At 47.1% G+C, this 17,442-nt stretch overlaps 1 protein-coding gene across 1 annotated transcript in view; it reads left to right on the forward strand.

Annotated features, from left to right (window-relative positions):
- LOC126537439 (ubiquitin-like modifier-activating enzyme 1) overlaps positions 1–17,442 on the forward strand; it is a 97,301-nt gene that overhangs the window by 51,319 nt on the left and 28,540 nt on the right. Inside the window, exons 10-16 of the mRNA XM_072287917.1 lie at positions 1,344–1,514; positions 5,968–6,072; positions 11,044–11,124; positions 11,995–12,147; positions 13,731–13,896; positions 16,216–16,412; positions 16,867–16,931. Of these exons, the coding sequence (XP_072144018.1) occupies positions 1,344–1,514; positions 5,968–6,072; positions 11,044–11,124; positions 11,995–12,147; positions 13,731–13,896; positions 16,216–16,412; positions 16,867–16,931 (938 nt within the window). The remainder of the gene's footprint in view (positions 1–1,343; positions 1,515–5,967; positions 6,073–11,043; positions 11,125–11,994; positions 12,148–13,730; positions 13,897–16,215; positions 16,413–16,866; positions 16,932–17,442) is intronic.

The raw sequence follows: 17,442 nt of genomic DNA on the forward strand, positions 1-17,442 counted from the left end.
TTAGGGAGAGGGAGAAAGATCGTGGGCACAGCACTACAACAATGGAGACGGGTAGTGGAGAGGGGGAAAGAGTGTGGTGACGGCGCTACAGCGGAGATGGGTAGGGGAGAGGGAGAAAGATTATGGGCAAAGCGCTGCAGCAATGAAGACGTGTAGGGGTAGAGGGGGAAAGAGTGTGGAGATGGCGCTTCAGCAATGTGGACGGTAAAGCCCGTTAAACTTCCTAAAGTAACGACATTCTCCTCCTCCGCCTTCCCTCCTCCTCTTTCTCCTCTCTTTCACGCGCCCTCCTCAACCGTGACACCGCCTACACCGCTCGAGCGTAGCAACGGCGCCAACATGCGCTCCTCGCCACTCCGTAGAAGCTTCTCGAGTGAAAATGGCGCTGAAGCATGGCGCGAGGGCCCACGTGATGCTATTAGGCCAATAGCGACGCGTCGTCGGCCTCGGCCAGAGCCCGCGAGGAGGAGGCGGCATTCTTCAAAGCTAGCCGCTACTTTACGATGTTTAAGGGGCTTTAGTGGACGGGTGTGGGAGAGGGGGAAAGAGTGTGGAAATGGTGCTGCAGCAATTGAGACTGGTAGGGAGAGAGGGCGAAATAGTGTGCCGACAGTGCTGCAGCAATGGGGACGGGTAGGGGAGAGGGGGAAGATTGTGGCGACGGTGCTGCAGCAATGTGGGTGGGTAGGGGAGAGAGAGGAAGATTGTGGGCACATCGCTGCAGCAATGAAGACGTGTAGGGGTAGAGGGGGAAAGTGTGTGGAGTTGGCGCTTCAGTAATGTGGAAGAGTAGGGGAGAGGAGGAAATCGTGCGGCGACGCGCTGCAGCAATGGAGATGGGTAGGAGGAGAGGGGGAAATAGTGTGCCGACGGCGCCTGTGCACATGGCCTGCACTTCTGTGGTTATAACGTCCCGCGCGTCGGAGGTGCCGGCGCGGCTGCAGCAGCGGTTACGGCAAATGGGTATGATTTCATAATGTATGTAGCCCATATATGCAGCCTACACAGCTTCACTGGCGATCAGTCCCCTTATGAATGTTGCGGCCCCACTCATACTTCCCTTTCTCGTTCTTGAGTTTTTTGCATGATTAGATGTATTACACATTAGAAGCCTCAGGCAAGCTGACACGAATGAACCACTGCATGGAAACACTGAGAATAATTTGCCATTGAAACTAAAATATTGGATAAGGAGAAACACGTTCGGCGCAAATGGCTTCAGACAACAGAATTCACGAAGTATAGCAAAACTATTACGTATAACTTGATATCGCGAGTAATAACAACATCAGCCGATGCGCAGAGTCTTTGGTTTACGAAGGCCGCTGATCGCCATGGCGCAGGACGACGCAGCGGCGGTAGTCCAGCTTGCGAAGGAGAAGAATGCCTTGCAGGCCAAACCATTGGACAAGGTGGACGAGAAGCTTCTCACTACGCTCTCTTGCGTGTCAGCAGGTTCCCTGTGTCCCATGCAAGCCGTCATCGGCAGTATTGCCGCACAGGAAGTCATTAAGGTGAGCTCTCAACGTGTTGCTCCACGGGTTGTAAACGCACTCGCTACGCATACTGCGGCCACTTTAATAGTCGGCCCTTTCGAAATAGCAACGCTTAAAGGATCACTGAGAAATAATGTAGTTGACATCAGGCAGAAAAATAAAATGAAGCTGGGCAGGCCATGTAATACGTAGGGCACATAACCGGGATCGGTTAGATTGACAGAATCTGTGCCAGAAAAAGGGAAGCGCAATCTCAGATTCACCTCTGCCATTCCATCACCGCATTGCAAGCCTGTCATTCATCTCACATCTTTTAATTCGCAAGAATTTTATGGCGAGCATCCCAGCCCCGTCACGCGAGAAGTGTAATGCCTTGTATCTGCACAAAAATACGTCATTTGCAAAGCCATTTAATCGTTATAATGGTGTAAATGTAGATGATTCGTAGGTTTATGAGGGATAAGGCACAATTGAAACAATAAAAATAAAAAGAGAATACCCGTCGGAATACATAGGACTCCTTAGAAAAATGGACGGGGAAAGTTATAGTAGGGGTGGGTCAACCCAAGTTTGGGGGTGGGTCAACTTGAAATTTGGGGGTGGGTCAACTTGAAATTTGGGGGCTGGTCGACTGAAATTTGAGCGTGGAACAAATTAAATTTAGGGGTGGGTGAACTTAAAATTTGGGGGAAGGCCAACTTAAATTTGAGTGCGGCCAACTTGAATTTCGGGGGTGGGTCAACTAAAATCCCAATGGGGTGGGCAACATGAAATTTGGGGGTGGTTCAACTGAAACTTGGGGGTACGCTTACGCATATTTAGACAACTCCACTAGAGTTTCTGCATTCTTTCTTTTGTTGTTCTATGTACTGCTCACCTTATCTTAAACTCCACAGATATTCGACGTGTTGGCCATTCTTTACAGGTCGCCCGACCGCGTGTCCGTACACCAACTCTTGTCACCTATTTTTTTTTTTTTCATGCAGCCACAAGCTGGAACAGCCTTCCTCATCATATGACCCCCATAACATGCACAGAAGCGATTACAAAGGCTGTCACTTCGCATTTTGCCCTTTTATATATTGATCTCATTCGGCAGACGTGCGTCTCTGATATTGAATTGTAACATCAGAATTGCGTTAGTACTTGTGTGTTTGATCTTTATACCTAAACATATGCCCCCCCCCCCCCCCCCCATAGACGCAAAACTTTCTTACGCTAAAAGCGTTTCTGCCAGCTTACAGTGATGTAGGACATATTATTAATGAAGGTGATTAGCCCATGAAAAACAGCACTTAGGAACGATAAGCTTTGTGAATTCGGCCCCTGTTCAGTTACGGGAAGTAATCGTCTTGCATTACATTAAAGTGTATTTATTTGCAGGGTCTTTTTGTATTGCAACGTTTAAATTCACTGTTATGAGTCTGGGGCTGTAACTGACCCTTTATGTAATACTTAACCGCTCAGAGGGTTATTGAAATGAAGTAAAACCTATTTACTGTAAAATGAAACAAGTCTGCAGGCCAGTGTTTTTTAACTAACCGTTAATTTCGGTAGGCTGTTGTAGAGGTGCGAAGGTTCCGCGAGTTGGAGTGGTGCCGCCGTCGTCGTCGTGCTGTCTCGCCATCGACGGCGCATGCGCCGCTGGTGCGCGGAACGTGAGAGGTTTTACAGAGTAGCGGAGTGGGCTTGGCTGAACGAGATGGCAATTCCTCCCGGAGGCAAAACACAGAAAGCGATAGCAAGGCTTAGCGTTGCGCACCGAACGCTGTTGTGAGGAGGAGCGTGCGAACGGCGGCGCGGCAGATGTCGCACCTCGACGACGCACGAGGTGAGAACGAAGGAAAACTGCCGGTGTTGGTCAGCGTGCAAGGAGGGGATTACACAAAGTTAGCTTGGCGTTCGCCACGGTCGGATGTGCACACGGCTGCTCAACGCAAACGCTACCACGTGTGCGCACAGCGCTCACGCCGCAGCATGGAATACACAACACTGCCGGTCTGGATCCGGTAGAGCCGACTGAGCGGTTTGGTATACGATGCGTGCACTTGGCTTCGTCGCTTTTGGCAGCCGAACGCGCTTCGTGTCTCTGGAGGCCTTGTAACATTCCATGCGTGCGCCGCGCATGCGTCGTTGATAGCAAGACAGCACAACAACGCCGACACCAATGGCGACGGCGCGCCTGGAACGTTCGCGTAATTACTATCGCAGTAAGACGACGGGAAGAATTAGGAGTGCGGATCAACTGCGAATATCTCAGCAACGTTCGGTTTCCAGATGACATTGTCCAGTTCGGCAACGGTGGGGACGAATTGCAACGAATGACGGAGGGCGTTCACGGAGAAAGTCTAAGAGCAGGGTTGATGATTAATGTGCAGAAGGCAAATGTAGTGTTCAAAAGCCTGGTGAGGAAACAAGAATTCATTATCGCCATTAATCCTCTGGAACTTGCGATGGAGTACGTTTATTTAGGTAATTTACTCACAGGGGGTCTTCGTTATGAGAACGTAATTTTCAGACGAATAAAAGTGGCTTAAAGCGCATACAGCAGGCATTACCAAATGAAGAACAGGAGCTCAGCGCTGTCGTTGAAAAGAAAAGTGTGCAATCATTGCATTCTACCGGTATGGGGGCAGAAACTTGGAGGTTAGCAGTCGCGGGTAATTGGAGATCACTGGGAGAGGCCCAGGACAGCGTTCTACCTTTCACTGTCGGCGTGAGCATTGTGTGCAAGCATGCTATAGGAGCACTAACGTTTTAGCTAAGCTGCTTTTGTGTATGCACTGGTCTGAGCGGAACGGACAGTATACGTCGGGCTTAAGATTCTCTAATATTTCACTGGATGCTGATTAGCGCCGGCTCTTTGCCGTCAGTATCGTCTCGTGCACCATCCAGGCGCGGGGGGTGTCTGACCGGGGCTCTCCAGGACCAAATAAAGTTCATTTCCCCTCACCTCACCTCCAGGGCCACTGGCGGCACCCCTCCTCACCTGAGCGTCGTGAGACGCCTGGTATAGCCGCCAGGGGGTTTGTACCTTCTGACCAGCAGGAGTTGCCATGTGTACGGCGTCGCGCCAACACGTCGCACCCGCGCATATCGTTAGAACATCATCTGAGAAGTTCGAGCGCGATAACAAGGCTTGATCTCGTTATCACTACTTCGCTCTTCGGGGGAAACTGCCAAATTTTTAAAGGCATTTCCTTCTCTGCTGACTTCACATTGGCTTAGCGTGTCTGGGATCTGGCTATCTTGTAACCACTACCAAAGAAATGGTTGGTTAGGTCACTTGTAGATGTCGCATGAACGTGATCTTGGTATCGGATATACCTCTCCATGCCGAGAACACGCGACAGTATTCAGTAACGAAGATTATTAACAAAAGTAAATATACTTAGCCTGAAACACCCGGGGTTGATAAATTGCGCAATATTTATTGCTAGAGCCGTCTGTTTAGTATACGCTAGCCTACACTCGTATCCCGGATGTTCCAACGTGCCCCGAGCTCTCGCCGCGCGTGTAAACTTTGCGTGCTTTTAAAGACAAGGTCTTCTTTGCTGACTTAACATGGGCTTGGAGTAGCTGCGATCTGACTATCTTGCAACAGCTTCCAGTAAAAGAAGGGCCAACCTGAATGTATTCTAGCGTTTACGTTCTAAAACCACGATTTGATTGTGAGGCACGCCGTAATGGGGAACTCCGGAATAAATTTGACCACCACCTGGGAATGTTTAACGTGCCCTCAATTCACAAGAAAGGACAAATCTAGTCTCGACGCTAAAGAAGACAAACGTCTACACATTCGCGCATGAAATACGAAAATACGAAATGAAATAATAATGAACACGAAAAATAGACAAAGAGACAGAATAGAGATATATATTCAACATATAATCATCTAACCATTTGAACCATCATAAACACCGGCCGTGTCTTTTCTAGCGTCGACAACACCCCTCTCCCCCCCCCCCCCTTTTTTTTTCTAACAGTGGAAGTTTTCGCAAAGGCTAATAATCTTAGTGGTCGCGTCAGTCCCATTTCTAAACTGGGTAGCACCCGTGCTGCAAAAGCATGGCTCGCGTCCTGCGTTGTAGCGGTTGTACGCATGTTTGCTAAAGCTTCAGACGACCGAGATTGCAGACCGACCAGCAATTTCACTCATACCTCCGCGGTAACATTGCTGCTAAGCACGAGGTGGCGGGAGCGATTCTCGGCCGCTGTGCGGCCGCATCTTGTTAGGGATGAAATGCAAAAAACTATCGTGTACATGGAGTCCCCGTTAAGGAACCCCATGTAAACAATATTGATCGGCAGTCCCACGTTGGAGCGAATACTGTCTCAACCGACGTGCTTCCTTAATCGAAAAATTGCGATAACAGAATTAAACGCGTACCACTCAATATATGTCGCAACCGGAATGGTTTTCACAGCGACTTGCGTCGCTCCGATTAACGCTGTTGTTTCGTTCTTGTAGGCGTGCAGTGGCAAGTTCACGCCGATCCAGCAGTGGTTTTACTTCGACGCCTTCGAGTGCCTCCCACAGGTGGGCGAAGTTCCGGAGGTGGATGCCAGTGCAATGGTGAGCACTACGGCCTGCGTAGATGACTCGTAGCTATGAAACCGTCCACTTCACTTTAAATGATGCCAACTCCACATTATGTTAGAGAGAAGCTGTTAGTGCGACTAGAAGTGATCGAAAATCTTACATGCGTGCTTTCAGAGTCCCCCCCCCCACAAATAAAAAGAAAGGAGAAGAAAACTAGGTCATTCAATCAGTTTATATTTGAAGGAAATGTGGTGCATGTTATGACTGATGTATAAGAAGAATCTGAAGTGTCTTGGTTTAGAGGCTTCGTGAAAAATGCTAAGCCTTCGTTTTTCATAAGCATATATTACGAACCTCGTAGAAAATCTGCTCAATGGTCTGGAAGATCTTCATGTGCCACAAAGTCCACATTTTGAGAGAATGGGGAGCATTTTATTAATGATATGTGGTCAAGTGTGAAGAGCGTCAGTTAACTACAGATCGTGCAAAACATTTCTTAAGCAAGCGTTCGAAAGCGTCATGCTGCCGTTAGCAGCTGTTTCTCAATATCCCGAGAGAAAGATATAAGCCACAAGTTGCCCGGCTGTTTTAGGGGAAGTAAACAATGTACCAGGTTTGTATTTAGTGAGACTAAAGGATGGGCTATGCGTGATGTGTAGGTAAAGTTCAAAGCGCGTGGCTTAATTCCTGTTTTTGTAGTAGATTACGTTTTCAATCGCTCCACAGCGCTATCAGTATATGTTTCATGAACGGCTCAAAATTTAGCCCTCTGTCCTGGAAAACTATAACTGTCACTCAAGCTTAAACTGAGTGAAAATAAGGGGAATATTAAGAACAATTTGCACGCGAAGTTAAAAGTTTGTGGATGAATTACAGCCGTTGTAAAAAAGAAAAGGGTCCAGCAAGTACTCGAAAGTGTTATACGCATTATCCGTTATCCGCTGTTTCCCAGTGTAAGGACACAATTCTGTCTAAGTTGGTGAAAATGGGAAGCATGTTAAGTGTATTGTGAGAGTAAACTGTAACGTTTCTCGATTATTTATAAGCTTTGAGAATAACTTGTCGACCTTCATTTTCCCCATATTTTCATGTGTTATACGAAGCGCCCACGGCGTTCCCGGTCAACTAAACGAGTCACAGTTTTTATATTTCGTCGAAGTATAATGGTGATTTGTAGGCAAGGGTCTATTGGTGTTGTTTAGTTTCAGCATTTGCAGTGAATTACGAGTCACAGTTTTTATATTTCGTTGAACCATAATGGTGATTTGTAGGCATAGGTGTAATGGTGTTGTTTAGTTTCAGCATTTGCAGTAAATTATGCAGGCAAGCGCTGTGAGTGTGCCCATGCAAGCGTGTCTTACGAACTGCGAGGAAATTAGCCCGCAGTCTTGGCAGAACTGTGATTGTCGCCGACGTCACGTCTGGCGAAAATGAAGAAAACATTGTCACCCACTTGCATGTGAATTTTAATGCGGGTGTATATAGTGCTCGAAACAAATTACTTTAGCAAGTGCTCATAAGCGGTATACGGCCGTTAAACTCAATGTATCCACGTAGAGAACTCTTCGTGGCATTCAGTTCACATTTATTGGAAATCGGAACATTGTTATAGGTGACGTGTGGGGAAAGTTTACCATTACTGCTTTAACTACGATTTGTTGGAAAAATGATGGAACCCTCAGTTTTTTCCCATATTGATGGCTTATGCGAGACTCCCGTAGTGTCGCTGAATAAGTAAACAAGTCATTCAAAGTGGTGAGGTGGGCTTGTTGGTTGCTAGATTTCGCCTTCATATGTTTGCAGCATGGATTTGAAAAAAAAAAACAGTTACACAGAAAGAAACGAGTACACCGGACGAGCACTGGACCAGTTTGGTCCGCTGGTCCAGTCGGGTCTAGCTATGGTGACTGGTCCAGCGCTCGTCTAGCCTACATGTTTTTTCTTCGCAAGTGTTTTTTCAAACCCGCACAGCAAGCATGAATGCAAAAAAAATTTTCTTTTTTGTATATATTTCGTTGAAATAGAGAACAGCCTATGGTTGATGTGGAGGCGAAATTCAGAGTGAGTCGATCTAATACGCACCTTTTAGCCCATAGTCGTGGAAGACCTATAACGGACACCGAGATGAAATTTGGTGCCAATGAGGTGTCGGGGACGTGGGGGGGGGGGGAGGAGACATACGAGGTCACGGGACTGAGTCTGCTGTGTGAGCTATGAGCGAAATAAAGAAAAGCTTATGATTCTGTCCAATAATATGATGTCTTGCTAGTGTGTGACGTAATCTTAGCTTTCTGGGGTCATTGACTTTTCTTATTGGTACATTTTTTTTTCACCATTGTCTTTGCGATCCGGCCAGCTGTAAAAACTGCGGACTGAACCATGAGTAAGGAGCAAGGAAGTACCCTTAAATTTCTTGTTCGTTTGGAGAAAAACTCCCTCAGAAGCGCTCCAAATGCCTCGACGGGTATATGAAGATGACGTCACGGGACGCACACGTGCGCTTGAGTGACACAAAAGGTTCAGAGAGGTGAGCGAGGGCGTGGAAGATGACTCAAGAAGCCGGAGACCGTCAACAAGCAGGAATGATGATAACGTTGACCGTGTAAGGCAGATGCTGTGTGCTGATCGGCAGGTGACTGTTCGAATAATCGCCAAGCAGTTGAACATGCGAAAGGACAGCATTTGGAGCGCGATCACTGAAGATTTTGGCATGCAAAAAATCTGTGTAGGGATGGTGTCGCGGCTGGTGAATTCTGGTCAGAGCTAGCTCCGCGTGAGCATGTCTGAATATCATCGCACCACTTTCAAACTGAACCATGTAGATGCTTTTTCCAGTGATTACCGGTGATGAGGTGTGAATTTTTTCAGTACGACCCAGAATCCAAGTGCCAGAGATGTCAGTGGAAGTCTCCGTTGTCCCCGCGCGAGGCCGAAGGATCAAGGCACTCCAAGTCAAGCTGTTGGCGTTTTTCGATGTCAGAGGCATCGCCAACAGTTAGCTCTTGCCACGTGGCCAGATGATAAATGAGCATGTTTACAAATAGATTTTGCAGCGTTTGCTTCGCTCAGAGTGCGAGGAGAGACGGGAATTGTGGCGGGACAAATTCTGGTTGCTGCGTCAAGGCAATGCACCGAGTCTCAATGCCTTCAGCATCCGGCACTTTCTGCCCAAGAGAAACATTGCCACCCTAAAGCTACCAACCTATATTCCCCCGAATTTTCCCCCTGTTACTTAATTTTGTTCCCCAAGCTCAAGGGAATTATCAAGGAAACCGTTTTGAAGGCGTGGAGGTGATTAAGAGAGCCGTGACTACGGAGCTGCGGAACATCCCAAAGGAATCTTACCAGCGATGCACAGAAGCGTGACAAAAAAGGATGAAAAATTGTGTTACACTGAAGAGTGATTACTTTGGAGGGGATGCCAAATAGTTTGCCATTTGGCACATAAATAAATTGTTGGTCACTTCAGTGACTTTATAGACAGACCTCGTCTGCGAAGTTAAACGTCCGAGGGCGAAGCACGGTCTTGGCTACATAAAGAAATGCTCGAAAACATTACATGTGGGAAATATTGCAAATTGGTGAGTAATATGCGAGCAACCTCTATAAAGTGTGTGCTTTATTACAGGCAACTGAAATTCTTATTGCAACTGCTCGAAAGAAACAGCTTCGCTGAAAACTGCGCTGTTATTCCGCATGGTCGCACAAATCTGCTGTCTTTTTTTTTTCTTTCTCTTGAAGCGAACCCTTCTTAGCGAGGTCTCCCGAATTTTAATGACCACGGCTGGTGCTGGTGCTGACGACGACGATGTTGTTGTTGCGTCGACGTCTTGCCGAATAACTCCCACAACTACATCACTCATATAACGAATCCGCCTACGTGTAGCCTCATCTGCAATAACCCTGCAGATGTGTCGGCGGCTGACTCTGTTCTCTACGGAATTGCGCAGGTCAAACCAAAAACAGGAAACGGTTCCTGCGTATCCCCAGTACAACAATTGTACCCCGCCAAGCGCACACTTATTAAAGAGCAGATTTCTATGCCATCTTTTCTGAGGTTCGACGCCTCTTCTTGATTGGTCTCTAGCCGTGTAAAATGAGGCGATCCTGGATGTAGTGTCATAGCAAAGTGGGCCGATCTCGCAGGCAATGTATGTCCGCGGTCGCGGGAGTGGGTGTTTCAGAGTCTTTGTGGTTTGCCGGGCAAGAGCGTAATGGTTATGCTGCTGAACGCGTCGCACAGGATGAACAGTGCTTTAGCGCCTAACTACCCGCTTCGCGAAAGCTTCCTTTCACACAGATTCAATATGTGCGTTGAATCTTCATATATTTTTTTTTTCACTTTTACTGAGGACTGCAGTTAAAAGCTCGAAACAGTGTTCTGTGCGCCTGGTCCTTCCGTTGCACCGTCGTAGTACAGCGTCGCCGTCAGATCACCATTGTCTGGACTCGTATTCACAGAAAACGTCCAGCGCTAGAATGGTTCGTCAGAGAAAATTTCAGCCAATCGTGGTGCTGGATATATCAGCGAATTAAGGTGGCTGACCAATGGCAAAAAACGCGTGTACGAACGAAAAGCGTTGTTAATTTGAGCCCCTGCTGATTCTCAGCTTTGTCCTCCAGCACAGGACAAATAATAACAAAACATCGCCTGCCACGTATCACAGCACCTGGAAATAGAACTTATCTCCCTGCAGCAATGTGCGATTGGAAGGCGGACGCACGATAACCACTGAGCTGTCTCACAACGTTCGCGCAACATTCGCGCTTAGCAATTCCTGCGGAGTTGTTTTGCGTCACGCAGATTCTGAGAGAGGCGACGCCTGTACGAGTATTTCTGAGGCCGCGGCATGGCAATACTGTCGCAGTCGAAGATTCACCAGAAGTCGATAATTCACCAGAAAGTTGGTCACGTTGCTTCAGTCTGTTGATCTTTCCATCTAGATATGTTTGATGTAACAGATATTATATTTCCATTTTTGTTACCTCTGTTTCCTTCTGCAGGAGCAGACGCGGTACGCCGGGCAGGCCCGTGTGTTCGGTACCCAAGTTCAAGACCTACTGATGGCACAGACGTATTTCGTGGTGAGAATCGGCTCGGGAATTTCCGCAATTCGTGCTTCGTACGAGCGAATTAATATTTTCTAGCACATTGTATGGAATAATTCGTGTACGTAACTTGCAGATCAGATCAATTCGCTTCCATTGGTATTGTTTTGAACAATTTTAGATCGATTTTCGTATTGCTTCTAATAATAACAAAATAAAAAGGTGAGTGAGATGTTGTTCTCATGGCAAAAAAAAAAAAAATGTTACGAACAAAAATCAAAAGTTAGTACGGCTAGGATGACCCGTTTTGACACCGCAATAGAATGTGAGCTCGTGCTTCAGTGATTAGCCGACTTCCTGATATATTACTTACTCTTCCACGGTGCATGTATTCGACGACAACGCACCGTGTGATAGAAATGCATCGGTCAACTGCACACGCAGCAGGTCACTGTCAAATGAGATTGCAGAGTATCATTTATTCAATTTGCGCAATACGGCAGCACCATATAGGCCCAAGCAGGAAAGGCAAATGCAACAAAAAACACAATCGCAACAAAACAATTGCGCTTCCGGACGTACGTACGTACGGACGGATATAACCATTGCTGAAAACGCGCTAATGCGTGACACGGCATTTACATAGTGATCACACCTAATTCACCATAATTTTCTAAATAGTGCCTTCTTTAAGTCCACTGGGGAGCGATTGGGAAAGCTACACTGTAGAAAATAACGTCACAATCAGCAAGAAGCAGATAAACCGCTATAGGGTGCATTATTATTGCTGAACAAAGCGGAATCCCGTTTAATGAAGAGAAAAACATGCTAAAACAGCAAAATTGCCATGGTGACACTTGCAAAGCAAAATCACTTATGTCAGGGTCGATGCCTTCAAATGCGCAGGTTGGGGCCGGGGCCATCGGCTGCGAGCTACTCAAGAACTTCGCCATGATGGGCGTTGGGGCGGCCGACGGCTGCATTCACATCACGGACATGGACGTCATCGAGAGGTCCAACCTCAACAGGCAGTTCCTGTTTCGGTCCGATGACATCGGTGTGCGTAGGCCGTCTTCGTTTCGTTGAGGTGTACGAGATATCCGTTTCGGTTTGTCAACCGACACAGTTTGCTAAGTTTATCTGCAACGCGAGGGTGGTCTTTTTCTTCCTGCACCACATAAACTTAGCAATCTGTGTCGGTTGGCAAACCGGTCCCGTGTCGTAAAACTGCGTGTGGCCGTTCCAAGAGACATGGAAACCATTTCGTTGATTGTGAAGAGGCAGTGTCGTAGGTCCTGCCGTTGCCCTGTGGCAGGAAGCGCATAGAACAGACGGTACGATGTCTTAACGACCAGCCAGGAGGAGCATAGTTTAAGTGTAAAGAACTCAAGCGGACGAATAAGATGCATGATTCACGTTTCTGAACTATGCCACTATATTTTACGACTTTCGCTAGGCGCTTGTAAACAATGTAACATTTTCACTGGCACTACGATTCCATATGTCAAATTTGCCCGCTTTAATGCCCGAACAGATGCAATTTACCGAACTGCTGCGCTATCTGTTCTTGGTGCAGAGTTATAGGTCTGTAAACATTGTGCTTGTATATTTTTTTTACCTAACCCATTGTGGGCAATTCGTTTAGAGCATGTAAAGTCATAAATTAAAATTGTGCTTCCTGAACCAGTTATCATGTAACTCTATCTCTTAAATGCAACACGATTTCTCCAAATTGGTACAACGGTTGCCTCATAACAGAATTTCTGCGTTTTAGATGTGTGTGTGTTTTCGTTTTTTGTTTTCTGTAGCAAAATTTGAATGGGGCCCCAGCTACTGTTTTTATTATGCGTTTCTGGCACAACACGCGCGTTCTTGCAGCATTTTTATTCACTACTGCTTTCGCACGCTTCACATAATTTTATTTCACTGCATGCCATTTAATACAGCTTGCTCTACAACATATAAAGCTGCTAATTTAACGTAACACACTGACGAAAAAACATCTTCGAGCTTCACATACATCTATCCGTTGTAGCTTGTTCTTGAGTGTATGCGTGTGCATTAGTTTATCGTTATTAATATTATATATTATTAAATTATACATTATATTTATTATATTATTATTGTTATTATGTTAACTATCTATGTGAGCTATCATGTCATAATCATGTCATGTAATAATGTCTTAATGATATCATGTGTGTGTAATCATGTATATATGTGCATTTTAGCATGTATGAAAGATGGTTGCACTTCATGTGGTGTGTGTAATTGTAGTGGTGCGTGTTACGTAGTTCGCAGTTATTTTGCCGGATTTACGTGCATGCTGACATGACTAGCCATAGCGGCTACGGGCCAAGATGGTAGTTATTGTACTTTGCCTATAGGAAAACATCGATAAGTACACAACACTACAGGTAAAGCAACGTGCAGAGAAATACGCAGCAAAAGTGGAAAAGTGAACGCCGTGATCGTGAGGTTGTTACGTATAACGTGAATGACGGGCAGGTACCACGGATGAAAATGTCTTATTCTATATGTTGTTACTTTTGCTTTATGCTTCGCCTGCTGTGCAGGCGCCAACTGTCCAGCTTGCTTTTAGCTGATCTTTTTTTGTTTGTTTCTCGTACGTCTCAACGCAGCGCATGAAGTCAGCCACCGCCGCGGAAGCTGTGGTCCGAATGAATCCAGAAATCAACATCAAGGTTCACGAGGACAGGGTCGGTCCAGATACAGAGAGCGTCTACAACGACCACTTCTTCGAATCCCTGGACGGCGTGGCCAACGCACTGGACAACCTGGACGCACGTGAGTGGCCGCCTATTAGTATACTGTGTACGACTCATTAATGCGGATTGCGATGAAGTCGCATCCAACATGAAGAAGCTGCGAAAATGTGTCGTCGCGATTTATTCTCGATTTAACGGAGTTGGCGGGGCAGTCGCTTCTGCCAAACTGACCGTCAGAGAAGGTGACCGGGCCATAGTTGGGGATTTATGTTGCAAATTCACAGCGCAGGAATGAGACAGGGACGAGAAGAATGTAAACTAGGCGTGCCCGTGAAGGATGGTAGGCGGCATATATTACGCACAACCACCTCAGTCTGGTGCCTTCTGATAAGAAAGGTGTATTACTCTACTGCAGTAAAATAGAATTCATACGAAAGCTAAGGCCGCTATTGACTCTACATTTGACATGCAGGGCCATGTTCTTAAACGCATGAATGTTAAGACAATGGATTTACGCAGCGAACTTAGCAAAATTGGCTCAGTCGGTGGGCAGTAGAGAAAAGTTGGCCTTCGACATGGTTGTTCCAGCAAAGTTCAGCAATTACTGATATGCCATTTCGTGTCATAGTCTCAGAAAGAGTAACCTGGCAAAAATCCGCCAAATAAGTGCACGCTTCGATGACGGAGCTTAAGAGAAGGACCTGCCATGAAGCAGTATAGTAGAAAACAAGTTCTAGGCCGCGGATATAAAGTGGCTGACTCATGATGATTATAGTCAACTATACTGCGGTAATCAACTCACTTTTCGATGCCGCAAGTCAAACATGTGTCTTATACGACACTTCCGTCACCTCCACCTCACCCTCACGCCCTTCGTGGTACCCCAGCAATCGCACTCCTTTAACATATCATGCCGATATCTCGTTGACCCGCAACTTTCATTCGACGTAATCCGCGGGCAAGCTTGCCTCGATAACCTTGCAACGGAGTTTGAGTCGTGACTCGCTAAGCACGGTTAAAATATTTGTTTTGTTTCAGTCTTCTGTTGGCGAAGAAATTTCTCTCGACATCTCTTGGCCCCCATGCACCAACCTATACGCCTCTTATATGCAGGCATCGCATCTGAATGACTGTTGCAAATACAGGACCAGGCGCTAGTTTGAGGAGTCTCGCTTCGACACTGATATTAGCGCCCCTACAAGCGAACAGCTACGCTCTGCTCGTTTTTGCGTGAGTTAGACGCTGACGCGAACGTTAAGGTCAGCGCTGTCCCGTGCATACGCGAATGCCTGTGTGCGTACCCTACCCGAGAGCTTGGCTGCTTCATCACCGCGTTTCCTGTAAAATTAGCGCCACCGCATGCGATCTACTTCGAGTGTAACGGACTCACCAAATCACGGAGATGGCGCGACCCGGTTTTAGAGCGCAGCTCTTTTAGGCGTCCGTTCCTGCGGAGCGCGTCGGCGTTGTCCCTCGTGACCGAGCGAACGAGCACAGCGAAAGCGAACGCAGGGCGCAGCGGGAGATGAAAGAAGAGAGCGCGAGTAGGAAAGTGGAGGAGGAGGCTACAGTGAAAGCATGTGGCGAGAAGGACAGAAGGAGAAAGAGAGTATGACGATAGGGTGAGGAGGAAAGCAGAGTGCCGTAAGAGACTGCGAGAGGGCGCCATAATATTTGTGGTCTGATTGTATGCGCGACGCGAATCGTGTATTACTTTCTGGACGCCACGCAGGCACCAGTGATGAAACTGGAACCTTCGACGAGTCATGTATAAAAGCCGACGCACGTGACGGGTTTACAATGTCAAGTACTTACCATGCCTGATCCGTAATGAAGCACAATTATATCTCCGTAAAGGCTTAGGGGTAGATATCACAAAATTTCGTTGGGGAAGCCATTCACGCCTGACTCGACATAATATCGTACGGCGGCTAAGTACATGCACACACAGGCAGCGGCGGATCGAGAAGTGGGCCCTGGGCCCACTCCTCTAGACATTCTGGTTGGGGGGGGGGGGGGTTGAGGCAGGCAGGAACGCGCTTTTGTTATTCGCTATTTACTTTGATGACCCGGCTGTGAATGCTATCCTGGATTTTATCATTCGTTGAAGCGTACGTGCCTTTTTGTGGGCAGATGCACGTAGAAGCCCATACTCGCATTTACTCTTTGATCAGCCCTGCGCCATTGTCCACAGCCCGCCGCAGCCCTTTACGTCGGGTGCACAAATCACCATTGCTCTGGGAAGTCTCGCGACAGCTATCACAAATATATTCTTTTAAGCCAATTTTTTGTGTTTTGGGTCCACTGGTGCACTCACTCTATTTCGGGTCGTTGTCGACACGCTGCCAGTAATCGACAACATCTCAGGTTGTCGAACAATGGTATACGTGTCGCGCAGGCCTGTACATCGACCAGCGATGCGTGTGGTTCTGCAAACCGCTGCTCGAGTCGGGCGTAACGGGCACGAAGGGCAACGTCCAGGTCGTGGTTCCGCACATGACCGAGTCCTACTCGTGCTCCCTGGACCCGCCCGAGGCGTCCGTGCCCGTCTGCACCATCAAGAACTTTCCCTACACAATCGAGCACACGCTGCAGGTCCGTTTGCTCCTTACTATAATTATGCGCAGCCTCGTTCGCTTTACGCGAGGCACGCCTCGTGGCCCGTCGCCTACTGCAGCATCGGTAAACCATGCCCGATATCGATCTGTTTGTCGTAATTAGGAGCCTGGTAGGAAAAGAACTAATAAAAGAAAATAATATGTTATTTGTACGCGCGGCGTTACGATGAAAATGAGTTCACGGAGTCGCTTTCCAAACACGCAGGGAAAAAAAGAAAACGTCTTGAAGATGCAATATTGACCTGCAGCCCTAGTGATGGTTACCTTACATAACTTTTGGCGACATTTTGCGAGGACGTCTCGAGCGTACGTTCTCTAGCTCGTCTTGGCCGTTATGACAGGTTACTGCAAAAGAAAGACGGAGAGAATGAAAGAAAATGATAGGAAAGAAAGTAACTGAAATTAAACGAATAAACGTTTTGTCTTTTCAGTGGGCACGCGATGAGTTCGAAGGTCTGTTCAGGTTGAGTGCTGTGAATGCCATCGAGTACTTGAGGTGAGTGAAACACCCGTGGATTGCGTCGGATAGGAGAGCATAAAATTCGTGTTCTCTGCACTGTGTGAACACCTTCGGAAAGCGAATCCGTAAGGCGAGAAAATTCGCTTGGTATTTAAACGAAATAAATAAAAACCCAGCCTCTTGGAATTAAAAAAAAAAATAGGGGAATGTGGTCTTCGACGCCTTCCCCACTCCGACCCATCAAGTGCTTGGACGCCCCTGCTCAAATGTAAATAAATAATTAAGCGAACGAACGAACGAACGAACGAACGAACGAACGAACGAACGAACGAACGAACGAACGAACGAACGAACGAACGAACGAACGAACGAACGAACGAACGAACGAACGAACGAACGAACGAACGAACGAACGAACGAACGAACGAACGAACGAACGAACGAACGAACGAACGAACGAACGAACGAACGAACGAACGAACGAACGAACGAACGAACGAACGAACGAACGAACGAACGAACGAACGAACGAACGAACGAACGAACG

This window comes from Dermacentor andersoni, chromosome 4, assembly GCF_023375885.2.
Source record: "Dermacentor andersoni chromosome 4, qqDerAnde1_hic_scaffold, whole genome shotgun sequence".
Taxonomy (NCBI): domain Eukaryota; kingdom Metazoa; phylum Arthropoda; class Arachnida; order Ixodida; family Ixodidae; genus Dermacentor; species Dermacentor andersoni.